The 25398-nt window shown below is 34.6% G+C and overlaps 1 protein-coding gene across 2 annotated transcripts in view; it reads right to left on the bottom strand.

Moving 5' to 3' along the window:
* KCNH7 (potassium voltage-gated channel subfamily H member 7) overlaps positions 1 to 25398 on the bottom strand; it is a 618161-nt gene that overhangs the window by 174297 nt on the left and 418466 nt on the right. The window contains exons 4-6 of one of the 2 annotated variants that reach the window (XM_060177804.1): positions 24533 to 24961; positions 19939 to 19959; positions 12210 to 12424 (exon numbers count right to left, since the gene is read on the bottom strand). In XM_060177804.1, coding sequence (XP_060033787.1) covers positions 12210 to 12424; positions 19939 to 19959; positions 24533 to 24961 — 665 coding nt within the window. The remainder of the gene's footprint in view (positions 1 to 12209; positions 12425 to 19938; positions 19960 to 24532; positions 24962 to 25398) is intronic. The other variant, XM_007523769.2, reaches the window with a different exon arrangement.

Here is a 25398-nt window from a genome sequence, read left to right as displayed (position 1 = left end):
TGGGAATTGTGTGGAGTTGTACCCCTCCTACCTATGGTTTTGTTAATTGATCCTTTCTTAAATAAAAAATAAATAAATAAAAAGTAGTGGGTTTTGTTCCTTTTTCTACTTTATTGAAGTTTAATATGTTAACAGTACAATTTTTGACACATGGATGTGTTCTGTCTGTGATACGTGCTTACAAAACAATTTCACCCTCAAGTTAGGTCCCTAAGTAGAATTTTGAAGAGACTATTTGCTCAGAGAAGGCAGTGTTGGTTGTTGAGCAGTAAGGAACTTGTTAGGAAAAAGAGGGAAGTATGGATAATTTGAAAGTACTTTAAGGAGAAGTAATATCAAGTGTCTTTTGCAGTGTGTTTGTATTTAAGACTGATGAAGAGTTGATTGCAATACATAGTCCTAAGATGAGTTCATATGAGGATAGCGAGAAAAATAAACTAAAATGTTTTAATTTTTTCTCTAACTGTTGAAAAAATGTTTCAAACAATGCCAGTATTTTTAGATAAGTGCATTAAGCTCACTGCTTAAACCAAAACTAAGGTATATAGCAGGCAACTCAAGTTAAGCATTAAGATAAAGCAAGAGAAGAGAAAGATTATTTTGAAAAAAGATGTATGTTGTATTCTATAACTACAGAAACTTGGAAAATTGAAAATACTGGAGAAAGGTTATCATAGCTTTTATGGAGTAATAAAAAATCATTCCCTCTAACGTCTACAACAAAATAAAAGTTTTTCTGAAAACTTCAGAGTCTATTTTTGATGTTTCTTTTCTTTTTTCCTGGAGCACAGTGAATGTCAAATGTCAAGTAAATACAATTATAGCCCACCTTTTTCCACTGCTGGTGTTCACTGCTCAGTGCTGACATTTTTATATAGAAAGAGGCAGAGAGGGAGTCGGGCGGTAGCACAACTGGTTAGCACACGTGGCGCAAAGCACAAGGACCAGCGGCTTAAGGATCCGGGTTCAAGCCCCCAGCTCCCCACCTACAGGGGCGTCGTCACAGGCGGTGAAGCGGGTCTTCAGGTGTCTTTCTCTCCCCCTCTCTGTCTTCCCCTCCTCTCTCCATTTCTCTCTGTCCTAACCAACAACAACAACAATAATAACTACAGCAACAATAAAAACAAAAAGGAAAATAAATAAATATAAAAAAACTTTAAAAAAGAAAGGCAGAGAGAGAGAGAGTGTGGTGAGGGAGACATCACACCATTGATGTATCCCCAGTCTCATCAGGGCAGGTCAATTTTCACCTGCTGCAGTTGAAAATTCCTGAAATCACTACATGCCAATAATTGTGTTATTAGATTGTTCTCAAGGGTTCCGTAGCCCCCATGTCCACTTGGTCGATTCCAAATTATATTCCTCCATGAGGATCATTTCTGGAACCATCCGTTCCACCCCGGTTCCATGGCACGCTCGACCGGACCTGCCAATATACGCAGATATCTTCACCCACCCTGTCCAACGCTTGACGTCTCGTCATCCAATCTGGTCCCCTACGCCTACACTGAACTTCTCTGTTCCAGACTATTGGAAACAGAGCTGGCAGTCAGCTGAGGTAAAGAACAAACACCTCATCACAGACCCCTGCAAGCGTCAACCTGGCTTTGACCTAGCACGTTATGACTGGGCCCTCCTCAATTGATATCGAACAGGCCATGGCCGGTGCGCCACTATGTTCCATCGCTGGGGAGCCAGAGACGACCCAAACTGCCCCTGCGGCTACAGACAGACTATAACCCACATAGTCAACCACTGCCACCTCTCCAGATTCAAAGGAGGTCTCGAAACTTTACATCAGGCTCAACCTGACGCTGTTGACTGGCTACGGAAGAAGGGCAAACGCTAGAAGAAGAAAGGGTTGAGCACATGGAGGAATATCATAACTATCAGTTTATAAAGCATGGAAATAAAAGTAGAATGCAGGACAAAAAGTAAACTATGCATCTGGTTTTAACAAATGTTCAGATTTCATTCTTTACTTTTATACAATATAAAATAGATAATTTAATATTTCAGTATTAAATTATTAAACAATTTTATCTTTAATATTAATAAAATATTAAAGACTTTTTCCTTTTACCTTAAAGCAATAACTTCAAGGGTTTGTACTATAGAGTTTTCAAGGTAATATTGACAAGGGCCATGATGACTAAGTCAGGTTTTAGGTATTTCTATCACCAAAATATATACTATATACAGGAATCTGTATTTGGCTAAATGGTCTTTAAATTTAGATTTTATTCTATAAAAAATGAAAATGAGATTATGTAATGTGGAATTAATCTCTTTTAAATTTAATAATCTATCTTTTAGTGCCCCCCCCAAAAAAATCCCAAGGAGGCATTCAGGCATTCAATCAATGTTTTCTGTGTTATTTTTTATGTTCTTTCATATTGTTTCTCTCTTTAACAATTAATATTAATTCGACATTTGAACTTGTTGGCACAAATAAAGATCAGAATCTTTTCCCAAGAGTTTTCTTAGAACAAATGAATCATAACGGTCTAAATTTTACTGACTGTTAAAGTTGTTTACTTTCCACAAAGATCATTTTTGTCTGGTTATAGTAACAAACAGTATAGTATTCATAATCTAAAAAGTAATTTGATTATTTGATTTTAAGTAGTTATGAAAATTAACTTTGACCAGTTGATATTTGTATCTCTTGAACTATTTATTGTGTTAAGTAGACTGGATAGGAATTAGGACTTTGGAAGAATTTTATAACTATCAGTTTAGATGGAAAAGAAAATGCTTAGATATTGAAGTAGCTCTATTGCTGAGGGTGAAGGCCAAAAAGTAAAGACCAAAGGATTTACTCTTTGTTTAAAAATTAAAGTGCTATCCTGGGAATATATTTTCCAAGCTGTGGGACGTTAAGCAAAGCCTTTAATTCAAAATTTTCATAAGAGCAGGATCTTAGTTACTGGTCAGAATAAGGTAAAAACATTAAACAGTTTAGATAAAGGAAAGCACAAAATAAATAACTGAACAAGATTACAGCTAATTTGGAGCACATGATCTCCTCAAGTCCTTACACACGCATACGCACACGCACACGCACACACACACACACACAAAGAATATCATCCTAAAAATCTTACAATATACACACAGATGTGAAATTGTATTCCTAAAGTCTTATAATCCTGGAAAAAGCCAATAAAAATCTGAGCAAGTAAAAAAGATTGATGTTAAAGTGCAGTGCATAATAAAAAGTACTCTTTTCCTCCTTCCATTAATGAAGTTAGCTTAAATTTCTTTTCTTACTATGTGCTAAATACAGAACTCAATTTAGAGGAGTTGGGGAAAATACCTGCTAAGGCCAAGGCCTTAGCTAAGTCTCTCATATAGGAAGTTACAAAACATCCTGAAAGTAGCCGGTAAAAACATTTATAGGTAGAGCGGACATTCCGACCATTGGAACTGAGATGACCATCTAGCTGTTTGGAAGGTTGCTCACCCACCTCCCTCCCCCACTACCTTAGCAGAACTTCCTCATTGTTTGTGCTTATATTGCGGCTGCAAAATAAAATGTTTAGAGCTTGATCAGACCTTCTGTCTTGCTCTCGTTCTTTGTGTCTCTTGTCTCCTTCATTCTCTCGCCCCCTACCCTAGGTCTCCGTTGATAGACCCCGCAGGCCGGGGCAAATACCATCTATATTTCCTTTTATGTTTTAAATGTCATCTATATTTCCTTTTCTGTTTGAAATACCAACTACACTCACTTTTCTGTTTTTAATATATGTTACAAGTACACCTATACTTTGAAGTCCGTTTCTTTGTAAATGACCTAAGTAGAAAATGAAAAGTATGGTGGGAAATATAATGGAAAAGACAAAGTGTCTAAATATCACTTCTCTTCTGTCAGTGTCCTGAGGTTGGTCATACTAATGATATCATTTTAATGGTAAGGACAGAGATACAGTAGACTATTATATGAGAACCAAACCACTATGTTGATTCCATAATTATTCCATAATTCCATACCTTTCCTATTTCTTGCTTGACACTCAATTCTCTATTTCAAACTTGACAGAAAGTAACTTTAAAAAATGGTCTGTAGTCAGTCTGAAAGGAAAGATACACAGGCAAAAGAATGGAGAGAAAATCGCTGTGAGTTCTGGGCTCTCAAGTCAACATTCCAGTTATCCTGAGTGGAAACCTTGGGGAACTCTGATTGTAGCCAACCTGCTCTCACCCTTTGATATTGTCAGCATCTTGGTGGACTCCCTTTGCACCAAACAACTTGTGTAACACCCAGCTTGAGAAAGATAAAAGCCTGTGTCCTAAGGTAGAAAGTTTTTCAGGCCTGGTAGGAATTGACCTGAAACTTGTGAGAAATAAAGGTAACTCCATGCCCTCCACATAGCCTTGGTCTTCTTCTTGGTTACATTTGAGCTATAACACTGGAGCGCTGAAACATGAAATTTTTCCGTAACAAGTCTAGTTCCTAGGGTATACTAATCATTCTTAGATTTGAGGTAAAGAGTCTAGCTGACAAATTCCCATTCCACTATTAAGATCACAGCCTTAGTTTTCAATTGCTAACAATAACACTAGGTGAAATCCTGAAAATATAGTCAAAAGATAAAGAGAACATATAGGTCTACAGAGATCACATAATAGTTCTACAAAATGAATTTCATGCCTGAAGCCGAAAGTCCTAGGTTCAATCTCCTATACCACTATAAGCCAGAGTTGAGCAGTGCTCTGGCAAAGAAGGGAGAAAAAAGATAAAGACAGTGTAATAGAAATATTAAGTGACTGTCAACTGTCACTTGAGCTGTACAATCTTCTTCCAGACAATAAAATGCCATCTGTAAATTATATTCTTAGCAATATCTACCATTCATAGGCTAGAATTAGAAAAGAGTATTTTTTTCCAATCAAATTCAGCACCCCCCAATTTTTTCCATCTGCAGACACTTGAGTTATTTTAATTATTATAATCCTCACCCTAACCCCATGCACCCAATCTCTTTTTTTTAATGTTTTACTTTTTTATTAGTGATTTAATACTGATTTACAAGACTATAAAGAGTATAATTGTACAGTTCCCACCACCACCAGAGTTCCGTGTCCCATCCCCTCCATTGGAAACTTCCCTATTTTTATCCCTCTTGGAGTATGGACCAAAATTATTTCTGGGGTTCAGAATGTGACAGTTCTGTTCTGTAATTACTTCTCTGCTGGATATGGGAATTGGCAGTTTGATCCATACTCTCAGACTGTTTCTATCTTTCCTTAATCAGGTAGGGTTCTGGAGAGGTGAGGTTCCAGAAAGCATTGTCCACCCCTATCTCTGTCATCATATCCTGCTAGATACTTTGTGCATTCAGTGAAGATGTTTCTTCCCATTTAAGAGATGTTTTCCCATAGAAATGAGTCAATATATTTCAACAAGCAGAGGCTCTACTTCTAGTTAATATATAACTGATATGTAACTGTGAATTACATTTGCAGCTAACTGGAACAAAAATATTTCCCAAAGAACAAGTATTGTTGTCCACTGTACACAGCCTATTAAAAAATGAGCTAAATTTATATGTAAGCCTACTGCATATTAAAAGGATTGTTCTTATATCTTTGCATTTTGAATTATATAATCTTGTAATAAATTAAAATTAGCTGGGGGCAGGGCAGTGACACATACAATTAAGGGTACATAGTGCAAGGATCCACACAAAAACCTGGTGTGAGTCCCCTATCCTGCAGAGGGGACAGTTCAGAGTGGTGAAGCAGGTTTGTATGTGTCTATCTCTCTTCCTCTCTATCTCCCTCTCCCATCTCAATTTTTCTCTGTCCTGTGAAGTAAAAAATAGGGAGGAAAAAAAAAGGTGGGATAATGGCCACTGGGCATGGTAGATTCATCAACAACTCTGGAAGAAAAAATAAACAAACAACAACAACAAATAAGCCATCATCTTAAGTTTCTCAGTAGTTAACAAGATTTTGAATATGTTACCAACAGATTCCCCCAAATCTATCTGTATTTTGAAACCAGCCTGCTTTTGGATCACTAAAGGGAGAAAAATCAGTGCAAAGGGAAGAAATAATCTCACCTTCAGGGCAACTGTGTTCCACCTTGGATCTTTAATACCCTTTTCTAAAAATAAAAAGTTCAGAGAAAATAACAGAAGCATATGCCTTAATTTCTATTTCATTTCTAAATGGTTATCTCTGATGTGTCAAACTTGCAAAAAAGCAACTATTTGCACACTGTATGGATAAATTATTGTTGGTCCTAGTAGTTCTGATATCTGATTTTCTTTTCATATTACTACTACAACAATGGCAAAAATAGTGTACTAAGAAAGCTTAAGTATTGCTTTGAAGATCTTCTCTTTCTCTCTCTCTCTCTCTTCTCTCTCTCTTCTCTCTCTCTTTCTTGCCTCTCAAGCCCTTGGAATGTTTAAGTGATGAGTGAAATAAAGGTGTCTTTTACTGTATTAATTCAAAGAATCACAGTAAGAATTACTAAATTCACCAGATCCTATTCATATGTAATAAAGGCCAATTTATTGAACTATTTGGCTATTATTTGACCAGTACTGAATCTAAAAGAAACCCAGATTACCTTTACTTTCATAGTATTATCTCATAGTGTTTATTATATTAATACTTGTGGATGCTAATGTTACGTGTTGTTGTATAGTACTTCTACCAGTATTTTGTAATTTCTTAAGTATTTATACTAGGCCTTGGATTTGTATCTACCAGCAAATGATGCATGTTCATTACAGTCTTAAGTGTTTACTGAGTTGCTCTAAATTCCTATCTTCATCTTTGCAATGAGTCAAAGCTGTTGTTTTCACACTTTAAGGTTTCTTCTCATCTACTGTATTTTTCAGGTGTGATTTCTACCATGAAGATGAGCACAAGATGCAAACTGACCAACTCATATTCTGCTTTCTTTGGACTCATATGGACAAAAAAAAAAAATAAGGATCTTCTGATGACATTACAAGCTAGGAATTTTTTTGTGAGACTTGATAGTCTGAGAGCCTTATTTCCACTAGATGTGGAGTGTTAGCCATTTCAGAAGAAAGCATGGCTGAGAGGAGTGAGGTCATCAGTTTTAAAACACTGAATATAACCATGTACAAAAGCTGGAGTTTTAGTTATGTAGCCCATCACCCAGCCCCTCAAAATGTTTTATAATCACTCTTATTTTAAATGTTTAGGCATGGTTTCCAAGGGCTATGTCTGCAGGAGGAAATTTCTCAATATTTGCTCTGTAATGTTTTCAGTTCAGTGTGTGGACAATTGGAATGTTTGTTACTAAGAGCTAAAGCAAGCACTAAGAAGATAAAAGTGTTTCTTTTTCTGGTTTTCAGTATCTGATTTTTTGTTTGTTTTGTTTTGTTTTGTTTGTTTCCTAATCCCTTGCCATTTCTGATAAAAAAGATAACCACTTATTCTATTGTTTCCAGAATTTCCTTCTCATCATTGTCTCTTTCACATTGTGAAAAGAACAAAAAAGAAAACAAATTGGAGTACTTTATAAAATAAAACTGGGTGATATATGACAAATTCTGAGGTGGGGAGAAGGATCGTTTTTGTGAATGTAAAATTCACTCAGTGGTAACTAGTAAAATCCATTTTAAAATAGTAAACAAAAGTATGGTAATATTATAGAGTTTTAAAGAGAAATCATTAACAACTTGGGAGGTAGCACACCTCATGCAGGCCTGAGACCCCATAGATTCCATCACATGCTCTGCCAGGTACATTCTAATCTCTGTCTTCTGTCTTTTTTTTTTTTCTCTTATAAAAATAAAATAACCTAAAAATGAATGTACGTAAAGCATAAGACCTAAAACGTATGCCAAACTTTTGCTGGCAGCAGTTCAATTTACTCAGACCTCCAAAGTACTTCTGTACAAATGACACTGGAGATACTTTTTTAAAGGGAAATGTCCCACAAGTTCCCTGATCTGTAACAAACCTGTTAGCCAGTCTATTGGTCTGAAACTCACTTCTCGGAAAACACAAAACTTGGGGGAAAAAAACTTTTTTTTAACCTCTGAATTTTATACTTTGTTTTATTCTTTCTTTTCATAGTCTAACATTTTATATACTTAAAATTTTACCTGGAATTTTCTTATCCTATTGGCCATTTCCCCCTCCCTCACTTTTGTCTTCCCTCCTTCCTTTTCCCTTTTCCTTCTTCCTTCCTTCCTTCCTTTATTTTTTTTTCTTTTAAAAAAAAAGTTTATCTAGTAATTCCTCTCCTGGGGTTATCTAGTTTATCTAGTAATTCCTCTCCTCGGGTTATCCAGTAATTCCTCTCCTGGGGTTATAACCCAAGGACTCCATAACACCCAACCAAAAAGAGGTGTGTACTCCTATGTTCATAGCAGCACAATTAATAATAGCTAAAACCCAGACGCAACCCAGGTGCCCAACAACAGATGAGTGGCTGAGAAAGCTGTGGTATATATACACAATGGAATACTATGCAGCTATCAAGAACAATGAACCCACCTTCTCTGACCCAACTTGGACAGAGCTAGAAGGAATTATGTTAAGTGACCTAAGTCAGAAAGATAAAGATGAGTATGGGATGATCCCACTCATCAACAGAAGTTGAGGAAGAAGATCTGAAAGGGAAACTAAAAGCAGGACCTAACCAAATTGTAAGTAGGGCACCAAAGTAAAAACCCTGTGGTGAGGGGTAGACATGCAGCTTCCTGGGCCAGTGGGGGGTGGGAGTGGGTGGGAGGGATGGGTCACAGTCTTTTTGTCATGGGAATGGTGTTTATGTACACTCCTAATAAAATGTAGTCATATAAATCACTAGTTAATTAATATGAGAGGGGGAAAATTAATTGTATGTCTCAAAGTTTTTTAAAACACAGAGTGAATCTTTTTAATATATAGGCTGTGTATTTGATATGCGGACTCTCTCAAAAGCCTAGACCAAGTAGATCAGAAGCAACCAATAGCACAGCTATATACAAGATACTGGGTACTGTACAGCAAACCCTAACAAAAGGACTTTTCAAAGTTAACCCAATTACCAAATAATGTAATGATAACATTAACTATCGATTGTCTTTTTGAACCCTAAGACAGCAGGAACCTCACATCTCCACTATAGAGCCTCTACTTCCCCCAGTCCTGGGATCCTTGGATATGGCCCACTTTCCCGTATGCCTCTCCCAATCCATATCAAATAATATTGCATCTGCCGATCGCAACCTAATCAACACAACGATTGCCACCTCAACATGCTTCACTTCAGACTGTGTCCAGAGACTTCACGTGTGGAATGGCAACCCTTCAGCTTCATTACTCGGGTGAGACCTTTCCTTTCATAGTATACTCTAATTCCATGTCAGGTGTTTCACTTTCTAACAAGGTCCCAAAACCTAGATATATACCAGTTTCTGTGAGAGAGAGCTTATGTTCACATGTATCCAAAAACAACTGCAAAATATATACCTGAAAGCAGAAGTACACTAGAGTTTGTAGTGAGTACCCCCCTAACACTTCCTCTCCACTATTCCAAGCTTTGGGTCCATGATTGCTCAACAATTTGTTTGGCTTTGTATGTTAACTCTCTTTTCAGTCACCATGTTCCAGATGTCATCAGGATGCCGGCCAGGCTTCCTTGGACTGAAGACCCCACCAATGTGTCCTGGAGCTCTGCTTCCCCAGAGACGCACCCTACTAGGGAAAGAGAGGGGCAGACTGGGAGTATGGACCGACCAGTCAACACCCATGTTCAGTGGGGAAGCAATTACAGAAGCCAGACCTTCCACCTTCTGCAACCCACAAAGACCCTGAGTCCATGCTCCTAGAGGGGTAGAGTGGGAAAGCTATCAGGGGAGGGGATGGGATATGGAGATTGGGTGGTGGGAATTGTGTGGAGTTGTACCCCTCCTACCCTATGGTTTTGTTAATTTATCCTTTCTTAAATTAAAAAAAAAACACACAAAAAAACAGTTTATCTAGGAAGCATTTGATTACCTCCACTCTGCCAGATGTTCTCATACACTCTAGGAATGCAAGAGCAAAATAAAGCAAAGTACTTAACCTGGATTTAAACACGCACCAATAAATTATGCTCTTTAACATTAATTACTACCTGGCTTGATCACAAGCTTTCTAGGTCCAATTTAAATAGCCCATTCAAGATCTTATTTTTCATGAAGATCTCTCCCTTTACAGTATTTTTTCATTTTTCTTTTCTTTTAATATTTATTTTTATAATGTATTTATTATTACATCAAGAAAGAGATACATCCAGAGTGGATGGGAGAAATAGATAGATAGACAGACAGACAGATAGATGATAGATAAATCACTCACAAAGATTTTTTCCCCTGCAGGTGGGGACTGGATCCTTGCACATGTGCACACAACTGGGTGAGCCTCTATCAGCCCCTACTTTTCCTTTATATATATTATTTATTAATATGGTTCCATCTGGCTATTTGTTTATATATTTCTCCCAGAAGGTTCAGAAAGCCTGCAAGGAAGTGTCATCTGTTATTCTTATGTATATGATCCTCAGCTGACCCAGTGGACCTACTGAAATAGTAATATTTGGGCAGATCACATTTGGATACTCACAGACTTTAAGGCAGATTTTGGCAAAGCAGAGCACCACGTGAGCCGTTTAAGGTAGGTTTTGCTTTGTCTCAACAAATCATTTTGGATGTGTCAGTTTTTGAAAATTGAGCTTATTCTATATTTCCAGCCCCTTTTAAAAATCAAAAGATGTAGAAATGTTGATCAAACGCTTCTGAATTACTGTAATTGGCAGATGCTGAATGTAGTCACTTACTTTCAGAGGTGCTCTGCACTAAGCAATTTGTTTTCCTCCTTGCTAGTGCTGTGTACTAACCAAACACTATGTTCACATATGTTAGTCATGGTCTTGACTGTAATATTGCAGCCAATCTTGATTATAGCTTCTAAAATAGCTCAACTTCTCTATATCCACACGATGGTAGTAATTTCTAAAACCCAGAGTTTTTAAGGTAGAAACAACTGCAAATACAATTCAATGTTATCAATATGGTATCACTACAACATGAATAATAGTAGACAATATTTTTCCTTGCTGAAACCTGGTTATTATGTATATGAAAAGCAAAATGCTAAGGGTAAAATACTTTATTATTATACAAATATCAAAATAAGACTAGAAGTAATCTCAAGTATATGCTGGTAAAGTGTCTTACTATACATAAGTACCCAAGTATTTATCTACAAGTGATAGGAATGCATGGTATGTGTATTTTCTCTTGTTAGGTAAATATAGAGTTCTCAGGTTTATTTACACCTGCTTCAGGTGCTTTACATAACTATTTCAGGTCACATTATTAGAGGCTGTTTTTGAATTGTAATATAAATTCCTGCCTGGTGATTACAACTGCAGAAATACTTAATTTAAAATCTAAAATGCACACATAGGATGCATATTAGGGTGAAGGTTACCTTTATGTTATGATAGTTTATGAGAAAAATTGCTGAGCAAACAAACTAAAAAATATTTGTGAAATAACTGGTTACTTGACACAGATCTTAGAGTTATGAGTTACCAGCAAAGTACATGCACCTTAAGCAAAAGCTAGGTACTGCTTGGGTTAGTATTCAATATAATAGGAATAAATTATTTTATCTGCTATTTAAAGCAGAATTCCTACTAGACAGTGCCTTATAACCTTAGTTCAAATTCAATACTTATTTAAAACATTCATTTTAAAATACTGTTTCTGTGAAATGTATTGTTTCATTCTTACATTTTATCATTTCGGACAGCTCTTTTCCCAAAGTTAACTGATATCTGACTCTACTTAGTAGAGTCAATGCAAAAAAGGAGGTCACACTTAAGCCCCAATTAGTCACCTAAACTCCAGTAGATCCATCCATTATATTTTGAAAAATGCTTTAATAATGCAAAGTTGGCTGCAAAGCAATAAATTTCCAAACAAGTTGAATAGCAAGTGAATCACCTCTAAAACAAAGGGAATAATACCAAATTGATTAATCTTGCTTAGTTCAGTAATAGATAAAAATCAGTCTTTAGTTTTGTTAGTTATTATGTTATAAGGTAACTTAAATGTTCAGGATAAATTAGAGTGTAAATAAAAGGCTTACCTCTTTATAGTCTTCCACAGGAAAATATGTATTATGGTACAGAAAAGAAAGTTAAAATAGTTTGAATTGAAAGTAAAATGACATCCTACCTGGGTAACTTTCTCTGTCACATTGTGCGTTCGATCTTTAACCTTGGGTGCAATAATGGTTTTATCTGAAGAAGGGGGGGATATACTCTTTTTTTCTGTTTTGACATCTGAAAAATTCAGAGTCAGCTGTGGAATCTTGTTGATGGTGCTGTATTTGTTGAGGTTTGAATCTGATGTGGATCCCAGGAGACTTGACTTGATATGATTAAAAGGTCCTAAAAATTGGAAAGTGTTTGTGAAATTAATATCAAGAGAAATAGAAGAGATGATTTTCAGTTACCCTCTAGTAATTCAGGACCAAAGTGACATGACTCAGGTATGATTAAATATAGCCAACTGACATAATACTGGGTCTACAGCATGGAGTAGAATGTCCAGTGTCCAAAGGCAGGGTCAGGTCCTAGGGGTGAACCTTCAAAGCAAAGGGCAGCTTAACTATTACTCAGCCTCTTTTGTTAAAAGCTGGACTATGATTTTAAAAAAAGCTCACTCCCCGCTATAAGTTAAACTCTACCTTCTAAATTCTCAAAAACTTCTTTTTATAACCTGAGTATTACTCAAGGGAAGATTTACCTTTAGTTAAAATAATGTTCACTATGAAGAATAGTCTGTCTACTTGTTTCATTTATTTTGTTTTCATTCCTATCGGAACCACTGAAAAGTAATGTTAGATGATTTCTTCCTGTTCATCTGTTATGAATATCTGCAGACCTTATAGAAGAGGTAATTCCAAATGGAGCAGTTTTAGACAAGACTGAGATGGACAAGTATCATTTGTTAAGTGGACTTGACTGAAAACTTTAGGTAACTATGCAACATTTTGAACTGTTTCTTTCCATTTCTAATTTAATTTAGTTTTTAAACCAACTATTTCTTTAAGGGAAAAGATACTAGAGGAATGTTTTGGCAGTTATTTTATAACTGATCTGACTACAGCTAGTTAATAGGGCATGTCTAAAATTAGTAATACATTTTTATTACCGTTGTTATTATTATTAAAAAATATTCTCTGCAGTGAGGTCCAAGGAGGTGGCAGAGTGGTAAGTCCCAAGTCTTGCATGTGTGAGACCCTGGATTCGATCCTTGATACTGTAAATGATACAGTTGTATTCCAGTCTTTCTCTCAGAAAAAAAAAATCTAATCTAGAAAGGAATTCCTTAACATTTAATTCTCTCAGAACTTACTCACCTTATAGTTGAAACTTTTGAGAGTTTGTGAATTTAGCCAGTTGTGGTAACCTCTCACATTTCTGTCCTAGAGAGAAAATTTGGCAACATGCCTATACTTTGAGTCTCTTATTGAGCATAAATACAGTGGAAAACTATATCTTCTCTTTAAATGGACATATTTCTACTACTTACAGAGAATCAGGGAATACTTCAGAAGTTTTCTTGTACAATGGGTAATTTTACTAGTAATTATGTAGATTGTAAAATTTTATATCAAGTGTTTCATAAAGATTCTGAATTCAGGAGTATTATATATTATATATTTCCTGCTTCAGGAAATGCTTAAAACACAACTGCATAAATAAACTTGCTGGTATGGACATTAAGCTATTATTATCTTGGTTCAGAATGAAGCAAATGAATTTTAGGGAACAAAACATACTTTATGCAATAAACAAGGCATAAGCACTTGAAAATTAGATTTACAGATTGTATATTGTGGACCACAGTAAACAATTTCTTTAGGTCAAATATAAAGCTAGGAAAAAAAAAAAAGCCTCTATCAGTTCATAGTTAGCTTAGGAATAATCACACTGTATTTGCATTTAGAATTTTGTTTGGTAATTCTGAAAGTCTTAAGCGACTTTAAGAGAATTTTCAATTAATTAGCAACTATTAAGCTTCTTAAGGTGCATCTCTTTAAGTTCACTGAGTTTTATTAATGATCACAATAAAATTTTCATCTGTATGTAAATTCTTACTCTCTTTGATTTATTTGGCTGAGATAGAAATAAGAACCAAAAATAGTACCCAAATAATCTAGCCTTCAAAAAGTTATCTGACAGGGAGTTGGGTGGTAGCATAGTGGGTTAAGCACAGGTGGCGCTAAACACATGGACCGACTAAGGATCCTGGTTCGAGCCCCCTGCTCCCCACCTGCAGGGGAGTCGCTTCACAGGCGGTGAAGCAGGTCTGCAGGTGTCTTTCTCTCCCCCTCTGTCTTCCCCTCTTCTCTCCATTTCTCTCTGTCCTATCCAACAATGACATCATCAATAATAACAACAATAACTACAACAATAATAAAATAGGGCAACAAAATGTGCCGGGAGCCAAAACCTTAGCTAAGTCTCTCACATACCCGGTGAGTGGACATTCCGATCATTGGAACTGAGATTACCATCTAGCTGTTTGGAAAGTTGCTCACCCACCTCCCTCCCCCTACTACCTTAGCAGAACTTCCTCATGGTGTGTGCTTAAAATGCAGCTGCAAAATAAAATTTTCAGAGCTTGATCAGACCTCATGACTTGCTCTCGTTCTTCGTGTCTCTTGTCCCCTCCATTCTCTCGCCCCCTACCCTAGGTTTCCATCGATAACCCCACAGGCCGGGGCAAAAATGGAAAAGAAATAAATAACTATAAAAAAAGTTATCTGACAAAACCTCATTTCCCAGGTCATTGTAGAAGTTTTTATCTGACACCAGTAAATTATTATTATAATATATCCTAAATAGTGTTTCCCTTTTTTGTAGCAATCTTTGGCTATATTTCAGGCTTACACCTTATTATTTTCATTTTTCAAGATATTCATACATTCAGACTTTGGATAGTCTATTTCCTAATTCTATTTTTTTTAAATATTTATTTTATTTATTTATTCCCTTTTGTTGCCCTTGTTGTTTTATTGTTGTAGTTATTATTGTTGTTGTCGTTGTTGGATAGGACAGAGAGAAATGGAGAGAGGAGGGGAAGACAGAGAGGAGGAGAGAAAGATAGACACCTGCAGACCTGCTTCACCGCCTGTGAAGCGACTCCCCTGCAGGTGGGGAGCCGGGGTTCGAACCGGGATCTTATGCCGGTCCTTGTGCTTTGCGCCACCTGCGCTTAACCCGCTGCGCTACAGCCCGACTCCCTATTTCCTAATTCTAAATCCCTATTTCTACCTTTTAATTTTACTATATACAAAATACTGACAAAAGATTATAGAATGATTATCTCAGGTAAATAGTTAAATTGTATGGAAAGGCTGCATACCCATCTTTTAACTTTCCTTTTCATTATGATACTATATATCAAATCTTTGCAAGAAATTGTTCACAGAATTGTTTATCAAATCAGGTTAGAAAATGGATCATCTGTGATATTAACATAGAACTACTCATTCTTAATATATTTTGTCTATATGATCAGTTCCTATAACCACAGAATTGGCTATACTCATAAGCACTAGGTTTTAACTAAGGTACTAGTACTTCACTCTAAGAGCCTTTGTTTTTTTGTTCTTTACAGCAAAAGGCAGCTATTCTCCCATCTTTCAAGATGGTTTGGTGTGTTCCAATGGGCTTTCATACAGGTAAAAAAAAATCTGTATAATATGAGTTTTGAACCTGTTTCACATAAAAAAGTATAGTGTCTATTTTTATAATCTCTACAACTCTGAAATACAAAGTACTTTTAACTGATTTCAGTATACAGTGAATTCTCAGAGCTGTTTCCATAATGAAAGGGAAGATTTTACCTTGGTTAGTGCAGAATTTAAACAAAAATTTTTCACTGTTTTGGAAAATCACATTATCTATAACTATATCACTGTGGCACTGAGTTGCCAATATAAAATTTGAGGCTTGAGGTTGCAGTGTATGTTTGTAGTTGGCGTATAATCATGAAAGTGAAGAGGTTAAATTCTATTTTATTGCGTAGCTGTAAACAAATATTAAATTGCAGAGGTTTTATAAAAAATCATTAGATTATTTTATTAATGTTATTATATTAATTTTACTACTTATATGTCACATACATGTATGCAGATATGCAATGAGATTTATATGGTAAACATTAGACACTTTAATAAAGTATTTATTGGTCCTGTGATTGTCTATTGTTTTTTTGTTGTCTAGTAACTTTGTAGATATTTGGTACAACATCTCCCTAATAGCTTGGTTATCATTTTTAAATATTATTTTTCCAATCCATCTTTTCTTAGTTACTGCCTATAGCCTGCCAGGCTTTTTTTGGGTATGGGAGAGTGAATATATGGCCTGACAGTTACTGGGATTTCTCCCTTTTGTACAATTCACTACTATTATATGTTATTATACAGGAAAACCTTGTGATACCATACTAAAAAGCAAGGACCACTTCATTTGTGAGGATATTATACTTTCTCATATTCTTCCCAGTTTATATTAGTATGTTATTCATAATTAAACTTCAGTAATTTCATACTTAAAATTCATTTATAAATAAATCAGGTCTATTATTACTTATCTGACGGCAGTTTTTATTTTATTACAAGCCTGTTGTTGATTTATTATTTTATTCAATGCTGCTATGGACCATTTTATCATGTGCTTAAGGTATTGAAAGACATTTTTTCCTCATATAATGTATTTATCTTTTAACATTAATTTATTGAGAGAAATGTCAGTTAGTTGTAAAATGATTTCCTTTTGTTTTACTAAATAATTTAGTAAAATTATAATTTACTACTAAAGAACTATGTGGATCCTTTAGATATAATTTACTACTAAAGAACTATGTGGATCCTTTAGATATGCTTTAAATGAACTCTGAATGTCATTTCAGGATAATAAGATGAATATAACAAGATAACTGTTGAAACAGAATGCATTTTATCTGATAGAATTGAGAAATCACTGATTAATATGTTATAATAAGATTTAACCTCAGCATATAATAATTTCATTGTAGTGATATTTTAGCTTTCCTTACATCCTCTTAGAAAACCTTTCAAAAAAAAAAAAAGAAAAAGAAAAAGAAAACCCTTTTACACCATTATTCTATTTTTTGTTTTTGTTCATGTTGCTTACTTTCTGGTACAGTTAGAAATTTAATCTAGACTCTTTTTTTATGTCTGGACATTTAGCAAAGTTAGCAGAACTTAAAATATTACTTAAGGCAATCATGCATGCTTGGTTAGATAAGACATTTACAATTGATTTAATAGTGTATAACAAAAATCATTGTGCCTTTTTCACTGATTTTGAGGCAGATGTTTAAATGCAGATGTTAGAATCTGCAATATTATCAATATTGACTTACATTCCTTTAATACCTATCCATTTAATGAAAAAATTCTAGCATTTTTAATTACGACATGTATTAGCAGCATCTTTATTTTAACTTAAGCAGACATATATGAGGCTAAAAAAAATTAAGAATCAAGGACTGGAAATTAGAACACATGGTTTCCTACCTCCTAGATCTATATTCAAGAGAGGCCTTGGTTGAGGATTTATAGGTGAAAGGCAGCCTCCCTGAGAGTGATCATGGACAGATGGGATTTAATATTCTAATGAAAGAAAGGAAACCTGGAAAACAAAATAATTGATTTAAAAGAAAATAAATGGGCAGAAATAAAGGGATATGATAAACTTAATGGAGGGGAATATAAAACTCATAAGTGTGCAAGAGAATTGGATGTTCTATAGAGAAACATTTGCAAAATGGAAAAGCAGATTGAATTACCCAATATCCTAGTTGGAGGTGGACAACTGGTGGCAAATTAAGCTAAGTCAACAACTGGATAAAACTAGAATACACTGCAAGTATCTGTTTAAATATGAATATATTTTCAACTACAAAGAAATGTCCTGCATTAAGAGATCACACTAATGCAAGAACTGGAAAGAATTTTAAAGTTAAGTCTTGAAATTTTTATGATGAGTCTATTTAAATTTATTATGAAATACAAGATGCTAACAGATAATTTATTCTCTTTTAAATGGTGCTAGAATCTGAATTTTGTTATAAATGCTATTTTAAAAAGAAAAAGTTCTTCCTGAGGGCCAAAAAGAGTAATAAAGAAGGAAACCAAAATAGTTAGCTAGTTTACAAATCACCTGGTCTTTATACAATATTTCTGACTTCTACTATTTATTGATATTTAAAGACAGTTACTATAATAAATTGGGGTGGGTTGAGTAAAAATGGTTGAAGATAAATGGATGACTTTATGAGATAAAAGTAAAACTATCGTAGTTTGAATGATAACTAAGAGAACTACCAGTTCAAAATGAAAGCAAGGTCAATTTTCTATTTATTAAGAAAAATAGATTTATTTCTCAATGTATTTAAAAGATTAATAAAACTAATACATAATATTTTGATGCTAATATAAAATGTTAAATCTATAATATTTCATGCAGGCAAATTGACAAGAACAGTCTGTATTCTTGCTTTTTGATGTTATATTTTGAATCACATCAACTTTAATCGACACTAATTTGCTTCCTTTTACAAATCACAGTGGACAGGTCAAGGAAAGAATAGTCACCGACTATTAGAAGTCACCTGCACAGAATCTTTTTGGAGTGCTTTAAAAATAAAAATATGAATGGTCCGGGAGGTGGCACAGTGGATGGAGCACTGGATTCTCAAGCATGAGGTCCTGAGTCAGTCCCCACAGTACATGTGCCACATTGATATCTGGTTCTTTCTCTCCTCCTATCTTTCTCATAAATAAATAAATAAATCTTTTAAAATTAACAATATGATGGTGAAAACCTGCCACAATTTCCTCTATTTTCTAAATATACTGGTCTATTGACCAGGAAGTATTTTCACTCTATAGTTCTATTTAATCATAACTATCACCAGCTTTGGATTAACTAGATAAGCAATTAAGAAATAAAAATACAAAACTTGACAATGATCAAAATAGCAGAGATGTATGGAAAAGGGCAAAACAGTGAAGACTAAGTAATGATGGTCACTAGTGGAGACATGTCCATGCAACACTCATGCACAAAATGAGTCATTGTCACCATATGCATACCAGAGCAGCATGCAATGGCCTAGATTAACAGACGAAGCCTCTGGAGTTATAAATTTGATGAGAATAACATGATTGTTATAGTTTGTAATTCACTGTATCTTCTATACCATGGTGGAAAAATTAAATTAAATTTCAAAATTTCAGTCATATTGACCAGATAAACATTATCCTACAGTAGCTGTAGGATAAAAGCAATGTCTGTAGGATAAAGCAATGTCTTTATTTTAGCTAGTATGGGACACAAGTAAAAGTGATCAAAATGTTATATAGAAAAATAGAAAACAACTATCATGCATATACGATTTACTACTACAGTAAACTTAAAACCATACCCCCTGCCATCCAGGAACGTGAAACTAGTTTCAAGGAAACAAAAGAGGAACAAGTGAAGTGATTCTGTCATTTAGTCCTTTGTTCATTTCATTTTAGCTTGTACTTATTTTGTTGTTGTTGTTGAAATAGGCTTATGTGCCTCCTTCACAGTGAAATATTTTTAGTTTGATATTGTCTCTAAATACCTGGAGGTATTTGTTGTCAGCCTAGGGTTATACTTCTTACTGAAGGAGCTCATAGTCATTTTGGTAACACAGCTAAAAAAGTAACAATGTCTCCAACAAAATAAAGCCATGATGCCTCCACCAGACACCTGGACCAGCTAAGGGCAGCATGATGTTGCATTAAGCAGGGCATACAGCAGGCAAGTTAACATGCCAAGTAAAGGGGCATTTTTAGCATCAGATCATGAAATTTTATTTCATACGTTACCTTTGACACTGCGACCATTGTCTGTTTTGAGCATATAAGGATAAAAAAGGGAGAGAAGTAAAAATGAAGTCTAAAATTATATTATATACACTCAACCTCAATAAAACAATCAGGAAAAACAGGACAGACATATGAGTGAAATTTTATATATTTGATTGAAGTTAATATTTTGTTTCCTTGAACCATCTAAGTGTATATACTAAACTAATGTTTACTCTAATAACCTTTTTATGTTCAAATATGTGAAATAGGTACTGTATTTAATTCAAATAGACTCTAAGGCACACATTTCACAATTCTGATAGTTGGAGAAAATATCTCCACCTGTGTTCAGCTGAGATAAAAATTTTCAAGCTTATTTGATTCCTTTAAACCACCAGTTAAAATGCACTCAAAGACAAAACAAAAGTTTTGTAGTGTAAATAACAATTTTATAATTTATTTAGTATGCTAATAACAAAAGATGTTTTAAGACAATGGTTTACCTCAAAAAGAAATCTTGTGCCATTAATCATAAAATTACTAACTAGAGCTATCATGAATGTTTTTAAATGTATATATTGAAAATACCAAATCTTACTCAAAGAGTCATAGTTAAGCAAAATAATTTTGAGAAATCACTGAGAGATTCTGACTGATTAAAATCCATTCACTGTTTTTTAAGTTTCTGTTATCACAATGGATTTAGTGTAATATCTAGGATATTTAGGAAATTCATATGTATCAAAATGAGTAGTTTTCAAATTTGAGAACTGTTTTTAGCTTTGAGATTAACACTCGACTCTTTTTGCATATTTGCTTCTAACAAAATATGCATTACTATATGGTTAAAAAAAACTTAAATTAAATGAAGTCATGCCAAAAACTTATCAAATATATCCAAGATTAAAAAAATTAGTTCAGCATTTGCTGACATCAATGTTAATTAATGGTGTGCTTATTTAAAATATTGGGACATATCATAATTATTTCAAAACTTAAAATTGAAGCAATTTCACTACCTCACAACATAAAGAAAATTTTGGCCTTAGATGACAACACCTGAAGGACCTTTTAGGCAGAGTCTTAATGACAAATAGAGTAGTAGAAGTATGGATTACAAACAATTGACTATCTTCATCAGAAGCTGAGTCCAAGTAATGAAAAACTAAAACTGAAGTCACCATGCCCCAAAATTATATATGAAGATTTATACATTTCATAAAATCTATATGGCTCATATTTCTGTGATAGGCCAAGAGCAGGTGATTTGTACTCTGTTGCTAGAGAAAGTCTGCTTATATATAGCCATTGACCATAGCATTTCTTTTATGCTAAAATTTTTGTTGCTAAAATTGCTCTAAAGTTAAAGTACAACGTTTACTGGATGAATTAATCTATAAGCAGCTTGTAGCACCTGCAAGAAAGTGGTACCTTGTATGAAAATAACATGGAGGTGGGAGAAAATTGAGGGTAGACTTAAAATGTCCCTGTATAATATCTGTACTGAGAAATCCAAAACTTTTAAACCATCCATTTCCATAACTGGAACTGTATACTGAACTGTATACACATAGTATAGAAAACAACAAAGATCAGTCATAGAATTTAATTAACCTACTTAGCACCACCACAAAAACATAGGTGAAATCTGTATAATGAAATAATTGCATATAATTTCACACTCAATTTTTTTGTGTGTGAATGCTATTATTCTATAGCTAAAGTCTCAGACAATAATCACAATAATGTCAAGATCTAGAAAGTTCTAAAGATAATATTAATCGTATTAAAATATTTGTCAATTGAATAAACACAGTGGATATTTTGTTGTTCAGCCGTAAAACCTATTGTTTAGTGAGCATATTTCAGAGCTTTTGTTCAGTGTTGAGATACTAAGCATCCCTTCTTATAACATATGAAACATAAAACGATTATCTAGTTTATGGCTTGTCCTTAATTATATTTTCCTTTTGACCTTCTTTGACCAATATTTGATAAATCAAAATGGTTATGCTAATTGCTCTTTTGTCATATATACCTTCTCAAATTCCTTCTGTTTCTATAGTAGTATTATTTATTTCCTTTATTTTTATGTAATTTTTAATATTTTATTTTATTTAAATAAAAGATAGACAAGAAAGAGAGACTGAGACCTGCAGCCCTGCTTAACCACTCAAGAAGCTTTCCTCCTACAGGTGGGGACCAGGGGCTTGAACCTGGGTTTTTGTGCATTATAACATGTGCATTCAACTAGATGTGCCACCACCTGGCCCCTGTATTTCCTTTATTTTTTCCTGCCAACTCAGTTTCTTTCTCCTTTTTTTTTAACCTCTGCTGTGCCCTTTAGTGAATACTCTACACATAATTCAATCCAATATAATTTTATATTTCAGAGTATTATGAATCAGATAGTTTATTACTTCCTGATGTGCTGGTCTGTGAACATAATTTACTATCCTGACCTTCTTAACGTCACACTAACATTTATTGAGCACCTGGTATAAAATTGTAATTGAGGTGTGAAGGCTGCAGAGTTAACTATATCAGAGCCCTAATGCTGGAGGAGCTCACAGTGATATTATTATTATTATTTCTTTTTTTAAATTTTATTTATTGTCCCTTTTGTTACCCTTGTTGTCTTTGTTGTTGTTGTTGTAGTTATTATAGTTGTTGTTATTGATGTTGTCATTGTTAGATAGGACAGAGAGAAATGGAGAGAGGAGGGGAAGACAGAGGGGGGAGAGAAAGATAGACACCTGAAGACCTGCTTCACCGCCTGTGAAGGGACTTCCCTGCAGGTGGGGAGCCAGGGAATCGAACCGGGATCCTTACATGATCTTTGCACTTTGCGCAACATGTGCTTAACCCGCGGTGCTACCGCCGACTCCCGCTGTGCTACCGCCCGACTCCCACAGCAATATTATTATAATCTTGCATATCTGACAGGAAAGACAGGCATGTAATACTGGTAGAATGTAGTAGGCATTATAATATATATAAACCCTGCTTAGCTCACTGACATGAGAAATCATTTCATTCCTTTAGTTTGGGAAAGGAACAATGCATCCTAATGGTTATGGAGAATGGGGTGAAGAAAGACAAAGTATAGAACAAAATAATTAAGCAAGAAAATTCAGGGCACATTTCAAGGTAATTATTTAATAAAGTGTATTGTAGAGAGGGAAATTCAGAACATCTTGAAATGAGATATAGCTAACTGGCCAGTTGGCAAAGTGTTTTCTAAATTAAGGAGCCCTGCAATCAGATTTATTTTATAAAAAGAAAACTAACAGCAGCAAAGTAATAATAGATATTGGTAGGAATGAACATCACATAAAGGACAGTGGGCTTCTCAAGAATCAACATCTAAAGTATTCAGAAAATTGTTGATGTATCTATGTAACAGGTTCTCTGACTCTAGAACCACTGGGGAATAACGCAATGACTCAACAGATTCCTTTTAGTGTAAGGTGTCTTAAAGCAAGGTGAAGGAAGGAAAACACAGCATGAGCAATCTCTGGCCTTCAGAGATGGAAAGCCCCAGGATGGAAGGAAGGATCTGTCAATAATGGGTTCTGTGATCATAAATAGATCATATATTTAATTTGTCTAGGCGTCAGTTTTGCTCTCTATAAAATGGGGTTTAGTAATCATTTCCCACTAGTGATATTGATATAAAAGACTAGATGTGGTGTGTTGTAGCAAGACCAAGGATGTGGGAACAGGGGCTTAGAGAGTACTGGGAACCTAATGTACAATGTCACTGGAGGCACTAACTTGGCAGTAGGACTGGAGTGTAGACATTTACTTTGGAAAGAAAAGAAATTAACTCTATGTGACAACTGTATTGTAAATTATTAATAAAACATAATATTGTGTGTCAACCATTGCCTCACACATAGTTAATACTCAGCAGTTATTGTTGCTAATCATTGTGTGATTTATTCTGTTACTGCTTTCTCTGCTTTTTCTAATGACATGGATATAAGAATGTGAACTTAAAAAAGGACAGAGAGAATAAATGAATTCTGACTTGGTTTTTTGGTTGAGAGAAAGATTTCTATTCTCCTAAAACTTTCCCCTTCTCCTTATTTCTCCCCTCCTCACCCCCAATTTAAAAGCTTTCTGATCATTTTATACCTTTTTCAATTTATAGCTTTCTGATCACTTAGCACAGCACATTTCTACACTTCTTTCTTTGGAAAGAGCTGATCAATAAAAATAGTCCTCTGATGGTATAACACTCTTTCTGCCTAGGGCTTAATATATAAATTGTCTGATAAATGTAGCAAAATTAATTATATTTGATCTGATGGCATTATAATCTGTAAATATCTTACACTAAACATTAATTAATTAAAACTCCACAAACTAGACAGGTAATAGTTTCCATCTTATTTCAGCAACACAGAAAAAGAAGGTAGGAGAAACCAAATTACTCACTAGTTTAAAAGAGAATGTCTATGATAACTCTGAATGCAGGATTCTCAATTCTAATTGCATTTATTCAAATTTATTTCTTCAAGAAACAGAATTAATGCTAAAATAAATACTAAATACCTTCTACTGCCTATAATATATACTTCCATATTTTAAAAGCAAATACACATACCTTCACTGGCATGTCGATCTCTAAATATATTCTTGGGGTGAATACTGAATCCTTCTATGTCATGAACTGAAGAAGCCCTTCGTATACTACAAATACTTTCTTTAGATCTGGAATGAGTCAGCTGGGAACTTGATTGCAACATGTCAGGGTAAAGTCGTTCCCATTGTCGTTTGGGAGAGGAATGGTCAAGAGGTCCGGATATATTCACCAAGGGAGAACATTTGCTGGACTGTATCAAAGCTTTTGTATCATCTGCTTCAGAGGGGCTGCAGCTTTCTTTTGTAGGAGACTTAAAATGCTTCATAGCTACTGAATCATCACTGTGTTTAGAGGAATCAATTACTACCATGTCAGGGTCTTCTTGTGGTAAAGATTGCTTTCTGTATGTGAGAACTCGCAGACCAGGGAACTTGAACCCAAAAAGTTTCCCTACAAATGGAGACAGGAAAGAGCATCATTATAAGGCAAAGAATGCATCCTTTAAATAAACACAAATAAATGCAGTTCACTGACTTAAATACCATGTTATTAACTAAAACTTGTTAGCATTAGCATTATATGAAATCTCACATAAATAGTATGAAAGAGTAAAATAATTTTGTCACAATTCTGATGGTTAGATGGGCTTTAGTGACATGGTTTCATTATATGAAGGCTATTGCTATATTAAACTAAAATCTCTGGTGGTGGGTGAAGTATATTGGCATATAGTTTGGGGAAATGTGAAATTCTACTGTGACAACAGTCTTATAAAATAACAGTTCCTCAGGAAAAACAAATTAATAACTTAAAATCACATACATTATATACCCATTTTTAAAAAGGATTTGAATGGCAGAGGATAGTTTAGAAAGGAAAAGAAGAAA

The sequence above is a fragment of the Erinaceus europaeus genome, chromosome 18 (genome assembly GCF_950295315.1).
Source record: "Erinaceus europaeus chromosome 18, mEriEur2.1, whole genome shotgun sequence".
NCBI lineage: Eukaryota > Metazoa > Chordata > Mammalia > Eulipotyphla > Erinaceidae > Erinaceus > Erinaceus europaeus.
This window is presented reverse-complemented; position numbering and strand designations above follow the sequence as displayed.